This window comes from Takifugu flavidus, chromosome 1, assembly GCF_003711565.1.
Source record: "Takifugu flavidus isolate HTHZ2018 chromosome 1, ASM371156v2, whole genome shotgun sequence".
Taxonomy (NCBI): Eukaryota; Metazoa; Chordata; class Actinopteri; order Tetraodontiformes; family Tetraodontidae; genus Takifugu; species Takifugu flavidus.
The window spans coordinates 11,832,234-11,848,528 of NC_079520.1; the positions used below are offsets into that span (position 1 = coordinate 11,832,234).

The following is a 16,295-nucleotide window of genomic DNA, read 5'->3' on the forward strand; positions in this document are numbered from 1 at the left end:
CGATTTTTTAAAATATATAATTGTGGGGTTTTCTTGATTTCCCGTCTGCCACCACAGGGGGGCGATAGTGACGCCTGGACGTAGACATGGGCAGACTGGTTAACAGTTTATGACGTGTTGACCGGGGTAGCGATTGATGGCTGGTTTCTAATTATTTTTGTTCTTTTTTAAAAAAAAAAAAAAAAAAAAGGTCTAGTTTTAAAATCAGGAGGTGTGTACCTACATTATTCAAAGTGCACCTGGATATTAAAGGTCATTCGTATGTCAGTATTTAGCGCAGTTTAAATTATTGTTCAGGCAGTTTCGATAACAGCTATCCTCGGCTGCGCTTGAGCTCGCACAAGCGCGAAGACCCCAGAAGCGGTGGTCCACTCGGCTATAACCGACCTAGCCTTAGCATTGCCGGTGTCAAACCTCTGCTGCGGGAAAAGTACCGATAGCCACACGGTAAGTACTCCTTCTAACTGCTCACTGGCTGGGTAAATTCGTTTAGTAATGCTTGGTTGAGAATTTGTTGCAGTGATGTTGTTGTTGTCTCGTTTCGTTAGTAACACTGCAGGAAACGCTATAACAAGCTAATTGGCTAGCATCAACATTTACAGTAAACCATTCAAGGGTGATTTACTTATTGCTTATAACGCTGTGTACGATGATTTCTGGTGTATTTACATTTTCCTACGTGTAACGTTGTATGCAGAATCATCTTATATTTAAGTAAATGTTTACATCATAATTGAATGAACTCGCCATTTGACTGTCTAGTCAGCGCTGGGGGTTCGTGTTTTTGTCGCAGCGGAATATAGTTGCCAGAGAGCTATGAAAAGAGGATTCAGTTGGAGTAAAAATTGCGTGTAAAGTTGACGAACGACATTTTATTAACCCCCTACCTTAGCTTTAATTGCGAAATATATAAGCGCCACAAGCGTTCGAAATAAAACGGTCTGATTATTGCATGTCATCGTCCTAATGACGCGTCTTTGACGCGATCCTCCCCATTGCACCGTCGCTTTTTAAAAATGGTTATTTTACGATTCTGAAAGTCTGGAGTGCAAAAGGATTTGCTCTAGGTATCCTTTTGTAGGAGCCGATGAATGCCGTGTTTGATCAGAGATGCTGGATGTTGTGTGCAGGTGCAGCAGCGCCGCCATGTTGAACCCCTCCAATGGCGACCCGGGCCAGGTGGTCGTCAACTATGTTGAAGAGTATTTGGAGCTGGTGGAGTCACTGCCGTGTGATTTGCAAAGAAGTGTTTCCCTCATGAAAGAAATTGATGCCAAGTATCAAGGTAAATGAAGAAAAAGTTTTAGCTTCTGATGTATAAGGAGCAGTTTTGCTTTTATCCTCTCCAAACTTTCCACACTTAAAAAAACAAAACAAGAACAGGTCTTCAAACTGATTTGAGGATGCAATCTGCAGTTCTGTTTTTGGATCAGGAGGTGTTTAAAAACTGGACTTAAGTAACAGTAAAGTTATATCTCAGTTATATCCCTGACAACCATTTCATATTAAATTGTAAGGATGTACTGCTGCTTCAGACAGGAAGTACTTTATGTTGCACAACAGATGTCTTGAAGGAGCTGGATGATGCGTACGAGCGTTACCGCCGGGAGTCCGACTCACTTCAGAGGAGAAAGCTTCAGATGTCTATTCAGAGGGCCCTTATTCGCAGTCAGGAGTTGGGAGATGAGAAGATCCAGATTGCTGGTCAGATGGTAGGTACAGAAGTATTCTCATGCTGCAAGGTGGATAGAAACCTTTCCCACTATCAGAGTTGGAACCTGATACCTCCCTGATGGTCTTGGTTGGGCTCCAGTTTACATTCCTTCTTCTTCTGCAGGTGGAGTTGGTTGAAAACCGCACACGTCAAATCGACTGGCATTCGCAGCTTCTCCTGTCATCTCAGGAGGTTCCAGAGAGCCACGTTCCCACGACAACCTCCATGACAACCAGTGCAGCATCCATGATGTCGTCGTCGTCGACGTCCAACGTCACGCCGGGGAAAACCAGCCACCATGACAAGAAGCGGGACGAGATCACGCCTGGTTCGGCGGGGGGAGACAAGTCTGGAGGGAAACGCTCCAGACGTCAGAAAAATGGAGACACCCGAGATAGTTACGGAGGGATGGACCACTCGGACGAAGTGAGCCTGGGAGCGTCCCGTGAAAAGAGAGCGAAAACCTCATCAAAGAAGAAGAAAAGGTCAAAGGGCAAGTCTGAGAGAGAGGTGTCTCCCCCGGACCTGCCCATCGACCCAGATGAGCCCACGTACTGCCTGTGTGAGCAGGTCTCCTACGGCGAGATGATCGGCTGCGACAACGACGAGTGTTCTATCGAGTGGTTTCACTTCTCTTGTGTGGGACTGCATCATAAACCCAAAGGCAAGTGGTACTGCCCTAAATGTAGAGGGGAGAATGAGAAGACCATGGACAAGGCCTTAGAGAGGGCCAAGAAGGAGAGGGCCTACAACAGGTAGCCGTTAGCTGCTGTCACACAACCACCTGTAGGTTTCTTCTATTCGCTCACCACACGGCTGAAAACAGTAAAGATTTAAGGTTTGATCTTGTAAATAGTTATTTTTTGTAACTGCTGGCAATGATCTTGTTACACAGTGCTTTCATCTGCATGCAACATTCCGCTACATAACATGCTCGAGTTACAAATAAAACCTTTATAAATAAGTGTCTTTGACTTCATTAGAGAATAGACATTAGCATTAGCACAGTTCAGTTCACAGCATCCGTCTCTGGCTCCTCATCCTCCAACTAGAAATGCTCCATGTTACAGAATTAAAATCAAAATCACCACGCGGTTGAGCCACGTGCACGGACATCCTGACGTCCATTTCTGCACCTCATGTCACCCTGTGAAAATCAAGCTTAAGTCTGTTTTTAATTCCAATAAAACACTGGATGGAGTTGACGTTTTTATTCAAAAGGGCAGACAAACAGGTTTAGTGCAGGATTTCAATATACAAGTGCTGAAGTGGGACGTGTATAAAGAAATCTGTCGTGCATGTAACAGTTTACAACCTAATCTGGTGACAAAGATGCCAGATTTTGCTGAACTGAGGCAGGAAAATCACAAAAATTCAAAGAGTCCAACAGAAAAGGCCCCGTCAAATCCTCTGAAGGAGGATGCAGAGATGGAAAATTACAGACAAAAACACTCTTAAATGTACGTTAAAATAAAAAAATAACTTATTTTTGAGGGGGTGGGGGGGTTATTAATGTCTCAGGACTTAGAACAGGCACAAGTGGAGTACCTTATAAAGCACAGCGCTCATTCAGGCCTGTGAGGTTACAAAAGAGACACTTTTTGATGTTAATTAGACACCTTCAGCAGAACAGAACGGTTCCATCCAACCCAAATCTGACAAGTTTCCACACAGTGAGGTTGCTTTCAGTGGGAGCACCACTCGTACCTCCTGCAGCCTTCAAAACTAAACTGGAACAGAACTTAAGCTCACACTTGACTTTCACCAACTCTGATAACATACATTTGTAGGACATCTGACAGTGGAGTCTTGAGCTTCAACAGAGAAATAATGTTTCCTGTGTTTACCTTATTGGCAATGTTGGATGTCAAACTTTACCCTGAAGCTCTCGTGTGTTTGGCCTGGTGATAACAGGAAACAGCTGTCAGGACATTAGAGAGACATTTGTACAAAGCTGCTGAAGTGGCTCAGTGGGTCGTTGGAAACCTCCTCCTCATGTCACCCCAGAACCCTGTGCAAACCCCAAAGAGCTGCCCTAACCCAGAGGTCAGCGTGTCCTTGAGCTGATAAGAACCTGACACCATCGAAGCATCTGGAGCAGGTTATACTAGTGGGAAGACCAAACAGTCTGAGCCCAGTTCTGATTTCAGAATATTTATTGGTTCGATATTTCTCCACCTACTCAAGTGACTTGCGTGCACTGAAAGGCCACATCGCAGCTGGTAACTCTGTACCCTGGACCTTCAGTGACCTGAGGGGCTGCCCCTCCAGAAGAGTGGGGGGGGGGGGGGTGCCTCAGCAGACAACAGGTGGATGTAGGAACAGCCTGAGATGTTGTCAAGCTGTATTTGATGCCCAAGGACACGTTAGTGAGTCCTTGTCCTTTATTCTTGTTTTATACCCACCGCTGATGCTGCCTTTTGTCTCTTTAGTTGGATGAAATGAGGAAATCACCAGTGTTTCCACCTAAATGTCCTACTGTGAGGATATAAACGCACTGTAGCGTTATCTTCTTACAATTTCCATAAATTTCACCCAAAAGCTAAATATCCAACTTTTTGTGAAGTGTCCATACCATAATATTCCATGGGTGCAACATTTTTGTGCCGTTCAAGTGGAGCAGAACGAACGATAAACACAAGGTTTGTTTCACTTTTTTTATTAACATGAAGGGGGGGAATCACTGATTTAATTCAAATGCCTTGACCACTTAGAACACAAGTTTCTGTAATAGTTAAATGCTTATAAGAACACAAACGTAGCGCTGACAACAGCCTACTCACACAACAGAATCGTTTCAGTGATTAACAGGACCCCCCAGGATTTAAGGCAGACGATCCTTGTTCAGGCTTAGACGCAGACTCATGGGACGGCCGCGCGCTCGCTTCCGTGCGTTCTAAGAGCCGTGGTAAAGCAGCATGGTGCTGTAGAAGGCATGGTCGTAAAGCTGCGCCGCTCGCACCGATTTCTGGTGCTCCACCTGACTACCTGCAGTGTTATTATTCTCAGGTGAATCACGGTGGGGGTGGTTGCCAGGGGGAGTTTCAGCTGCTGGGTAACACCCAAATGGATGCTGTGGATGATTGTGACCATTTGAGACATTATCTTCAGGCTCTCTCACGTCTGCCACTGGAAATGAAAAGGTCACAAAGGTCAAAGGCCATGCATCTGCTTCTGTAAATATGTAGTCTCAACAATTGTACAACAGGTTCTCAACGGTCTCCATAGAGACATTGGACTGTTTCCAAGGTGACAAATCAGACATGAAGCAGTACTGGTTGAGATGGAGGACAGTGTGAATTCAAATGTAATTACAATTAACAGTAACCAATGAGAACACAAAGAAAAGTCCACCACAACCAAATTTAAGAACTCCGTCAACATTTAATGACTTCATTAATCTGCTTTTGTTCCTTTTGCCGAGCACTGGACGTTCCATATGGTGCATATATACGAGATACTCCTGAACAGAACAGACACCACCCACAACTTCAAAAGTACTACAAAACACACAACAGAGATTATTTCCCTTATCAGTAGAAAAGTTCAGTACAATTAACGCTCGGTAATCATTGGACTATATGAAATAAAGATCAGACAGGATTTTTTGCATGTCTATGCAAAAGTTATTAAATATAAAATGGCCAATTAACGATTATCAAAATATTCTGGGCACTATTACATTAAAGTTGTGCAAGCTCTGCTAAAAATGTTAACATACAGTAAAAAAATCACCACCATACTTAAGAAAGCACACTCAAGTTTAACATGAACAGCACAAGAATAAGAAAATTCAAAACAAGTCCGTCAGGTTATTAAAAAATAAAACACAAGAGCTGCAGTTATTCTTAAGAGCTACATTCAGATTGGGACAAACTTTGGCATCAAGTCATTGTTGAATATCCTGGGAGAAATTTGCTCAGACATTTTATACCATGTTCATACTAATTATAAAAAATATAGATTACCATAACGGGAGGGCAAAAGGTCAGAATTGACATCCCCATTTGTTACCATCTAGCAATCGCTTTATAAGAAATCATTAAGTGATTTGGATCAACTCTTCCCTGAAGCCCATAAGAACTATATTTGCACTGGTGCCCCTCGACTTAGAAGCATAAATCTAAGGGTTACATAAAAAATAATTATTGGCTATATCAAGAGTTATATCCAGTTGCACAAAATCATGTACTTTTAAAAGCTGAAAAAAACAAAAACAAAAAACAAAATGTAAACTCTGCAGTTATTTTTTGAATGGAGAGTAAATTAATGCCAAATCCAGTGTGTGTGTGTGTGTGTGTGTGTGTGTGTGTGTGTGTGTAAAAAAAAAGAAGCCAGGCAATACAAAATGGCAGATACACTGCAGAACTGCTCATCACAAACAACCCTCTACAGGTACGCATAGGAATTGGTGCAACGACATGGCGTCTGCATCGACGCCACCGTGATGACCTCCATCTCTTTAGTTGCAGGGGTTGACCGGTTCTGGCCCCCCTGGTCCTCACACTGATCCATGGAACCTGGCCCTTGAGATGATGTACACCCATTCAGCCCAAAAGCAAAGGGTCCTGGCCCACCTGAGGTTACAGCTGCTGCCAATTCCATGCTTTCCATCAGGGGCTCTCCAGCGCCACCCAGTGGCCCAGTCCAATTCAGCACTTCTGCTTGCATGCCGAGTCCTGCGGCAAGAAAGACAAAAACCAAAACCTGAAGCTCGAAATCTAGAACACAAATGTTTAGTTTTATTTGTATCTGAATCTGACTTTACAGGTTCTCCATAAATCAAGTCTCACGTGGGGAAAATGATGACCTAATGTCAACGGAGCAGGACAGAGCAGCATGAGACAAGGTGGAGATGTTGGACAGGTTGTCCACTGTACTCTTGACCTCATGAGGTTAAACTGCCCATGTAGAGCCTGCAAGTCACCAACTTGAAGTACTTGCAGCCTCCATGACCTCCATGACTGGACTACACACAAAATAGTTCTGTGTTGAATTGAATTTGTAAAAACATCAGACTTGTGAGTCAAAGGTCAGCATGTTCTTACTCGGAGACTTTAGACCACACACACACTGACAGCTTCCCCAGCACATCATAACCGGTAAAAGTCCCAAGCAGAAATATTGTGCGAGTTCATACCGTTCGGTCTGGCCTTCTTTACTGGGTTTGCCTCTGTGTCTTCGAATGACCTCTTTCTGTTAGTTACGCTGTTCAGAAAGCTGCGGCCTTGTATCGTGGGGTGAGTGTGGCTTCCATTTTGGGTCATGCCATTCAGGAAAACCCCATTGTGGGACTGGGTCATGTTCTGCTGGAAGTTCTGGGCATTGGACAGAATTTCTGCACACTCCTGGAAGCCCTGAGCGTAGGCCAGGTCAGCAGCAGTCAGCCCACTGGCATTCCTCATACTGCACAATGAAAGAAGCAGTGTTAGACACAGGCACACCACACTGGCATCACACAAAATACACACACACGCACGCAGACACACACAAGTACTCTTTAAGCAAGTACTCTCACACACGGACAGACAGTTTTACATAAATAACCCTGCGCTGCTCTACTCTCTCTCCTCACTCTTCGTCATCCTCAGGAGAGATGACGACTGATCCCTTTGGATCATTTGCATCTTCAGCTGGACTTAAAGCTCCATCTAGATTCCCTTAAGTTGGGGAACCGTGGCTACTGCAAAAGGATGTGATTAAGACCTCTTAATGCACAAGATTACCTGAAACAAGTGGGCAGAAAAGACTGTTTGCAGAGGAGAATTCAGGAGCTCCATCTCATCTTCAGGGGAGAAGTTACAAGACTTTAAAGTGACTGACAAGACTTCAATTGTCTGAAATTTGTCCTTGGTGTAATTGTTCAAGAATACTGGCGGTGGCGTCCATTTCAAGTGCACGGTGACGAGCCAGGCTGCTGCAAACATCTGGGGAAGACCGAGTTCTTCAGGAAACACGGGTCGGGGGTCCACAGGCCGTCAGGAACTGCATCTTCAGAGGAGGCTCCAAAGATTCAGTGGTGATGAAGATGGATGATAAGCAGCACAAGCAGCACGTGTGAATGGATGACGTCTTCACTCAGGCTTGGCTTTCAGTTCAAGATAAGGAGGGAAGGAGACGACGTAGACAACGCGTAGAGCTCAAGCTAATGCCACTCCCTTTAGGGATGTTAATCACACCCATTTGCAGCAGGAGCAATTTAATTTGAGTGAAATAATGAATGAGCAAACAGTGCTGTCAGGTCTCGAATCTCACTTCTACAGAAGCCGCTTCACTGGAAGAAAAATGGACCAGGACGAATGAAGCAGTTGGTAATCAATGCAGCTCCAAACAAGAGGTCCCTGTTACCATAATTACTATGGTAATCAATTTAAAGATCTAATCAAAAAATAAAGAAACGACTGTTGCACGAACAGACGTGGTTGGTGACATCAGACCAGTGAGCTTAATGAGCAGCTCTGGTCTCCCTGCAGCCCAATTACTGAGCAATGGTGCCTTGTTCTCTGCCTCAATGTCACCTAACTGTGAAATGAGTTGTGTAAGTAAACAGCCACGTCTTTGTTAACTGGGAGTCCGACCCAGATTCAAGCGAGTACTTAGAATTACAGCGTGACAGGAAGAAGCCATCATATTTTACTGAAGAGATGAACTGAGCCTCTTAGCTGCTTTCATAACAGCGAGTCTGCGTCTCCATGTTAAATTCCAGTGAAGTTGGGCTTCTGTGCGTTAAAATAATTTAAAAGAAATGATCATTGTTTGGTCATTCATTGTGTCTGCAAATTATTCCTTCTCTGCGCTTTCATCTAAACAAAATATCAAACATTTCAAGTGCTAATACAAAAAATACTTTTTAGGCATTTAAGTCTGCAAAAAAATATACATCACACAATAACTTGACCACATTACCCATCATCCCCTTCAAATTAACGCTTCCAAATTTCGTTTCAACAGTTGTTAAACCAATTTGAGGGAGGGTAGATGACAAGGCCTCACTCTGAAGAAGAGAAACTACACTGATGAGCTTGATCGGCAACAAAACTCTTTCTACAACATGAACAATTACCTCTTAAATTAATTATTAATTACTGGAAGCAAAGTGAAAGTTAATATATCTGTCGTATGATTTAAGTCATACCTGTGTAATAACGCATTTACCCACTTTATCATGGAACTAGCGATGTGCTAAACTTTGATCAAGTTCCACCAAAAGACAGATACTGACTAAAAAGGAGTCTTTTTTTTCTTATGTAACTTTGAGCCTTAAATTTACAACGAGATGGGCGATAGGTGGCGCTGTAAGTGTTTTAGTTAGTACACTAAACAAGGAAAATGATTGAATGCACAATCCAATTAATACAAATATGGAAGAAGAAAAAACATCTGTTGTTTAATGGTAACCTCTTGTGATCAAGTAACCACCTCATATTAGCTAATTATTCCTTCATTAAAAAAAAGAAGAGAAAACTAAAGACATGAGTGAGACCTGGCATCTCCGGTCAGTGCCAATGGAAAAATAAACAATTGCCACTCACAAATTTGGAGGAGAAATAAATTTAGAAGGGAAGCGTTAATTCTTTGTAAAAGCCTGGTATGCTTTGCTTTTCTTGCTCTAGGTATGATCTAACCTTCCAGAGGCAGCCTATCATCATGCTACATGTTGACGTGGGACTCACGTGATTAAACCTCTCCATATAAAGGGCTCCTACGGTTAGTTCATATAATCAAAAACATGTTATAAAATAAAAAAAGACTAGATAGATGAACAATCATGGATAATAAGCAAAGCATGCAGGTCTAAAATAAGTTCATTCTGATTCATAAAAACCTAGCATTAAAACCAATCACCGCAAGAAATACCTCAACAGTTTGCCAGTGTGTAGATAGGAAGCGATAGTGAGAACACTCAATGCCACAACAGTGCGGCTATCCCAGGGAACGGGGCAGACTCAGCAGTGTCTATTCTCCCCCTTTCTAGGATTACTTGAAAAAACCAAGTCATTTCCAATTCAATGGCTGCAAAACATTAAGACGTATGTTTCTGTTTCTGTTAACAGTGTAGAAAACTTTCTTTTAAGCTTGTCACTTTCATAAAGGAAAAGGTGACAAAGATTAGACGTAAAAACAGACTATAATATTGTATAGGTTAATGCTATGACATACACAATGAAACATTTCTGTGTAAAAGGTAAAAGATCTGGAACAGTAAAATGACAGTGAATAACCATTGCAACAGGATGATCATTAGCATTAGACAGTTTATCACATGATGCTAAGTACTTCTAACCCATCTCGTGGCTCTAAGCCTGTGTCTGCACTCCTCCATCACTGCCATTCTCCACACAACACCTCCCCACCTGACGCTAACTTGCTAACCAAGGTGTTCAACGCTAAGGCTCATGACAAACAATGGTGACGGCGGCATTTTAGGTTCACGTGGTTTTAATTCAGCGGGATTGCGCGTGGATTTCTTTTCTAAGCTGCACAGACAGCACATTAAATCTGTGGCCATGGCTACTGTGAGAGCCAGTATAGTTTCAGGGGAGGGACATGGGTTTGAAGCTCACAGGGGTCCACGTTAGGGTCCCTGGCACTGTCATGGCAGCGCTCACTTGATGCGGAATATGAATCTGACTTTAATAAAAGTCCATGTTTTAGGTGCGTGAAAAGCAAGTTTGCTCGTGCATCATCAGCATAAACAAAGAAGTTTGGACTTCCGTCTTTTCTAGCCAAGCATTTGCAAAGGTGTTACAGACCTGAGGGTCAGCAGCAGCAGCAGCTGGGGACTCGAAGTACAGACAGGTTTAATCATGTCAATACCTCAAAACTCTAGGAAACGTTGTTATGGGAGTATTTTCTTAGATTGGGGAGCACAATTTCACATTTAGACTTGTTTGGGTTCCTTTTTGTCACCAGTATGACAAGTTTTTTTTTTTTTTAAAGGCAATTATTTACTCATGATAACGACGAGAAGCTAAAACTGTCACGGTCTAATGTGTAACAGCAACTGTGTCTGCAAACAGAGAGCTTTTATTTGTTTGTTTCAGCTGTTACAGGTAAGATACGGTTTCTTTTATAGTTTTTAGTTCATCAAAATGACATTTTTACAGCTTAAACTATATTTGTTAACTGTATAAAAATGTCGTCCTTTACTATTACGACTGGATTCTAAAGATCCGCTTATATGTGACAACAGCAAAGCCGAATAACCGAATTGTTCCTTAGTTTTCCTAAAATGATCCATTATCATCTTTGTTGCGCAAAGTCATAAAATACTGACTGTTGCACTGAAAAGTTTCCTATGTGTTTAAAAAGGTGTCATTTTGATCACTAATGAGTTTCTCATTTTCTATGCTGAATTTAGTTTGTCATGAGCCTCATTGCAACCTGATATAAGTCTAATTCTCTCCCACCTGTTCCCCACTACGTGTCTAGGTCAAGTAAATAAAAAATACGGCCGTCCTGAATGACCTAAACTAAACATATATCAGCAACCTGCAGGTAAGAAGAGTGATCACACATCATTCTCATCATAAACAGTACTGATGAACCAATAACCAAATGCACAGTCAGGACCTGAACAAGGAGGACGTTTGATCAGTTTATGCACCAAACCAACCAGTGAGTTTCCCCACTGAAACCTGGCATGTTAATAAGAGTCAAATTAAAGCCAGAAACCTGACTTTTAGTGATTGAATAAACAGCTTATTGTTTGTCAGTTAACATGAATGAACCCTGGCGTTTGTGCAGTAATGCCAGTCTGTCCTGGTAACATGTCCTGGAGGGGCCACATGTGGGAAATGACACAAATGCCAAACTGATGACTGAGTGTCTGTGAAATGTTCTTTTTAAATGGGGTTCTGATACTTTGTTGTGTTTGAAATCTTCTCCAAATGATGTCGAGTGTGACTGAACGATCCAAGAATGCAACAGGCTCCAGCTGTTACTGACTGTTGGAGCTAGACAAACAAGCATGAGTTCATGTCTTTTTACTGTACTTTAACCAGTCCTTTGTTGCAGATGTCTCACGTAGTCTCAAAAAATAAAAAGGCAAAATAAAGCAGAGCATTTTGAGGTGAGAGCTGATAATCAGATATGCTATCAGTGTTGGACAGGGGTCAAAGGGGGTCATTTCACTGGGAATAACTCCCTGGTTGATCATGTTGCTGGCTCATCAAATGGAGAAGAAACTTGTTGCACAAAGTAAAATTGCCAGAAATGAACAGTGACATTTTATTGAATTGTTAGCTGTTATGTTATAATAATAATAACAACAACCAAAACTAAGTCCTGCACATTAACAGAAAGATGACCTTTTTAAAGAGGTGTTTGTACAGTCAAACTAGAAAATCAAAGGGATTCGATGTAGGAGTTACTTTCTTGAAGCCCTGTCTGAAGGCATTCAGGGGAAGTTTTACAGGTTAGTCATGTTTGCCTTTGTTTTGCTGAAGCAGAATCCAACTTAAAAATAGAAACAACAGCTGCCTACGTTTAAAAGAGGAACGAGTATACACTGAATAATGTTTATCTGCCAAAACACCCCGAGGTAACTGTTCAAGTGGAACAGCTTTATTTTTTTATTAAACTCTTCCTGATGCTGAAAATCGGCACATTTAGAAAACCCACTCAGGTCTGTAATGATTTGGACTTTGTTCCTTTTTTCCTCCAGGAATTGAAGGCAAACCACCAAAGATTGGCTGAATAGAAGACTTTCAGTTGAAGTGCTCCGATTCCAGTAGAGTTCATGTGGCTTCATGCGCGAGTGTGGCTGAGAGATGGATAAAGAGAAGAAATGATGATTTAGAGCTGATGTCAAGTGCTGTAGCTTCCAGGCTGGAGATTCTGGGCATGAATGAAGTCCAAGGAGATGTTGTTCCACCACATCAAAGAGAGACAGAAAAGATCAGGAGAGGTGAACTGAGGTACATCCAGGAGAAATAATCCCCCGGGTGAAAACAACAGAAGCTGAATTTCCACTGAGGCCACGGTTCGCTTTAGGACACATAAATCTGGTTTTACAGTTTTCAAATGCAGGAAAGAGTCCAAAAATAGACACAGTGCACTGTAACACTGTCAGGGAGTTGGATGATAAAAGGATATTTTATTTGGAGTCTTTTCCTTGAAGAAAAACTCTTCAGAAGATCTAAGTGTGTGAAGACTCTGGAAGTGAACGTCACTGTCATAGTCTGGTGAAAAGACGCCTTTGTAAATATAAAAACAGGCCACCCGGAAGAGAAGCTGGATGGTGAAGATCAGGCTACACTTGCCAGCAACATCTTCCAAAAATAAAAATCCAAAGAAGCTCCTGAACTAGATTCTTTAGGTGGATGAAACCAAGGCTACCGAGTATGGAGGAGAACATCCTGGAGAGGGTCCCAGACAGGAGGGCCAAACCACATGGGTTGAACACGGCGAGGACATTTGTTGATCCTGGGATTGCTGACAGAAGCAGCAGCAGGTTTTCTGACCCACATTCACCAAAGCGAAGAGGTGGGGGACAGGATGTCCATCAGACCAGAGACACTTTCAGCTTCTGAACACATTCAGATCCCCAAGCGAGCAGCCTCTGAGTAATGAAACATGTCCAGAGAGGAGACGTGACCACGGTCATGGACCACAGACTTGAGAGAAGCTGAGTGTCCCAACACTTGGGAAGACGGAGGTGATGAAATCTTATTGTTCAAATCATTACAGACCCAACTGTGAAGCATGAACCTGCAGTTCTTTTACACACTTCAAAAATGTCACTGCATCTCCAAGCAGGTCAAATCTATGCAGCTTTACTTTGTGCAACAAAATACGCAGAGTGGTTGTGTTGACAGTAGAAGATTGCAGGGAACAGGGCCGCTGTGCATTTGGTCATTGAGTTCAGCTCTCTATGTAATACAGGAACCAAAACAAATGTTAAACAAAACACACTCTAGACTTAACAAAGATCATGCAAAATGGCCTACAAGCTAAAAGTCTTTTATACACCTTTACATTAAGTTGTCCTCATGTGTATTTTTGTTCCTTTGGATTTACAAAAGAGGAATAGAATACAGGAAGACTACGAGTAGCTCATTTCCTACTTTACACCTTATTTTATTTGTGTATGTTTAATAAAAAAAGTGTCAGCTTCTAAATACGTGTGGATAAACTGTAAAGTCATTGTGAGTATTTAATACACAGACGACAACTTAATGCAAATTGTTGCAATGATCAACAACAATTTCAAGGATAGCAAGTGTCACATTTACAAGGGAGCACCACCAATCGAGAACTTTAAATCTCTACCGACGAGTTTAAAGTCAAAACAACTCATGTTGGTTATTGCACTAAAATCAACAGCATAATAAAGACGTATTTACCTTAAAGAAAAGAGGCGTGATTTGGGGGTTTCCGGTTTGGAATTTGTTGTTCTTTTACACTTTAATATATATGAACTATCATTAAGTGAATGTTTAAGTATTTGATATGAAAGTGAAGACTGTTAAAAAAAAAAAGAACATTACATTTTTATATATTTAATTCTCTAATAAATGTATGCTTCTTTAGCATCACATTTTATGTCCTTTAAGCGCTACAGAAAGCAAATCCGACTTTGGTGATGATCCCTTGCAAAGGTGGGACTGGAATGCTGGATAGTCTAAAAATAATGAGGACAGATCTGATGACATGACTTACTCAGCTTTTGCTCCCCAAGTCAAGAGAGCTTTGATACATTCCAGGCTGCCCTCGCGAGCAGCCTTGTGGATGGGCGTCTCGCCCACATAGTCCTGAAGATGAAACAGACTGCAGTTACTGACTGAAAAGCCCCATCGTGCACAAGAGAAAGAGGCAAAATAGTTCAAACACATCAGTGAGACATGTTTTGATCGAATGGAACCTTTTCAACCCTGCAGGCCAAGACCATCGTTTGAACTTCTTCAGTGGACGGCATTTTTGAACTCCTGTATAATTTGGGCCGCACTCAACCGTTCCCCCATCTGACACCAATCACAGAAATTAGCACCATAAATCCTGGAATTCCTTACAGTGTTAATGTCAACATGCCCAGAAGAAATTCTCTCTAGAGAGACTGAATGATGAAAAGGTGTTATGTCATCATGACCCACTAATCTGATTGCTCAAAGCTGTGCAGCAGAGCATAAAGCGCCACTTCAGTCTGCAGAAGCAGGAAGGAATACACTGACATAGCAATAAAAATCTCTCTTCAAATTTTGAAGGGCTTAACCCAGTTAAGAAATCCCTCTATATCTAAGTGTAACTTCTCACAATGCACCATCATCTACTCACATTTGGAAAATACAGTCAATTGTTATACAATAGTGACGCTATAATGCGTCTGGAAATGATAATAGAAGACTACACATTTCAGACACAGTTACACATTGACTTCCCTCTAACTGGTCAGTGTGGAGGCCTGTGTGGCGTGTGCACGTCTTACCTGTCTGTTGACATCTGCACCTGCCTGCAGGAGCCATCGCAGACACTCAGGGTGTCCCCCGAATGCTGCAATGTGAGTAGGCGTCTGTGCAAAGCGGGAGGTCACCGCATTCACGCCACAGCCCACCTGAACCAGACGCATCACACACTCCAGCTGTGCAAAGACATAGCAAAGGTAGGTAAAAGGCCCGATTAAACAGCGCAGAGAGCTTCGTTTACTAATGTGCACAACGTTGGACCACACCAGCGCATCTTAACAGCGAACAGCAGCGACTAGAATAACAAGTTGGGTTTATTTTGTATGCTAGTTGCACCTATTAGATACGTAAACGTTAGCCGTTCGCCATTCCACAGATAATCACCGGTTCAAGTCAAGTGAAAATAAATGCTGATACAGCACTGTAAATATCCGACTGGAAGAGTCAGCGATGCAATTATCGAATCCTTAACGAACCGGTGCACCGTGACAGTACAAAGCTCCGCTCTGCTGTCGGGCCTCCGGCGGAATGGCCGCGTTCGCCCGCACCAGGAAATGGCCGAGACGAGCCTCGAGTCTGCCCGAATATGCACTCGTTTGCGCCGATATGGTCCACGCATTCCCTCCGACGAGGCCGCTGCTAACATACCTTTCCAAAGTGGGCTCCCCAGTGTATGGGCGTCCAGCCGTAAAAGGTGTCTTCCACCGCCAGCTCGGCCGGGTTGGAGGTGCGCTGAAGGAGGGAACACAAGGCGCCGACGTCTCCATCCCTGCACGCCCGATGGAGCGGGAAGCGGCTGTTTAGGACCTCTTCACTCGAGAAGCCGGACTCCACTGACACCGACATGGTCGTAAAACCAAAGAAAACTACCTATTATTAAAGCGAGCACTAATTGACGGACGAGTTATTGTTTCCACTCGGCCGCCGTCGTGGTGCCAGGGAATGAGGACACGCGCCACCGGCTCCCTTTCCTTTCTGCCCGACGACAGACGGGTCAGAGCGCGCGCCGAGGTAAAGCTGGAGCCTGGGGGGGGGGGGCGGTTGCAAAATATGGACCGGATTTTGAAACAGATCCGCAACCGTGGATCGGATTTCACTCAGTGTCGGCTGCAAGACACGGACTGGAGTTTTGATTCCGCTCTTTTCTTCCTGTGTTTAAAACGGCCTCAGTGGGGAAT

At 43.0% G+C, this 16,295-nt stretch overlaps 2 protein-coding genes across 2 annotated transcripts; one reads left to right on the top strand and one right to left on the bottom strand.

Annotated features, from left to right (window-relative positions):
* Positions 1-291: 291 nt before the first annotated feature.
* Positions 292-2,678, top strand: ing1 (inhibitor of growth family, member 1). The gene is made up of 4 exons (XM_057041414.1): positions 292-447; positions 1,131-1,285; positions 1,564-1,712; positions 1,838-2,678. The coding sequence occupies exons 2-4, from the start codon at positions 1,147-1,149 to the stop codon at positions 2,471-2,473; spliced, it is 924 nt and encodes a 307-aa protein (XP_056897394.1). The 5' UTR covers positions 292-447; positions 1,131-1,146; the 3' UTR covers positions 2,474-2,678.
* A 1,679-nt stretch (positions 2,679-4,357) lies between these two features.
* On the bottom strand, positions 4,358-16,124 carry ankrd10b (ankyrin repeat domain 10b). The gene is made up of 6 exons (XM_057041402.1): positions 15,766-16,124; positions 15,141-15,293; positions 14,378-14,469; positions 6,855-7,120; positions 6,292-6,393; positions 4,358-4,843 (listed from the first exon to the last, which is right to left on the bottom strand). Exons 1-6 carry the CDS (start codon positions 15,961-15,963, stop codon positions 4,611-4,613), a joined length of 1,044 nt encoding a protein of 347 aa, XP_056897382.1. The 5' UTR covers positions 15,964-16,124; the 3' UTR covers positions 4,358-4,610.
* Positions 16,125-16,295: the final 171 nt, after the last annotated feature.

Excerpts from the sequence above, each read along its gene's own strand:
- ing1 (XM_057041414.1), top strand. The coding sequence starts at position 1,147 with ATGTTGAACCCCTCCAATGGCGACCCGGGCCAGGTGGTCGTCAACTAT. Across the intron at positions 1,286-1,563 it reads AATTGATGCCAAGTATCAAG|ATGTCTTGAAGGAGCTGGAT; the intron begins GTAAATGAAGAA and ends GTTGCACAACAG. Across the intron at positions 1,713-1,837 it reads TCCAGATTGCTGGTCAGATG|GTGGAGTTGGTTGAAAACCG; the intron begins GTAGGTACAGAA and ends CTTCTTCTGCAG.
- ankrd10b (XM_057041402.1), bottom strand. The coding sequence starts at position 15,963 with ATGTCGGTGTCAGTGGAGTCCGGCTTCTCGAGTGAAGAGGTCCTAAAC. Across the intron at positions 7,121-14,377 it reads ACTTGGGGAGCAAAAGCTGA|TATGAGGAATGCCAGTGGGC; the intron begins GTAAGTCATGTC and ends TTCATTGTGCAG. Across the intron at positions 6,394-6,854 it reads AAAGAAGGCCAGACCGAACG|GACTCGGCATGCAAGCAGAA; the intron begins GTATGAACTCGC and ends TTCTTGCCGCAG.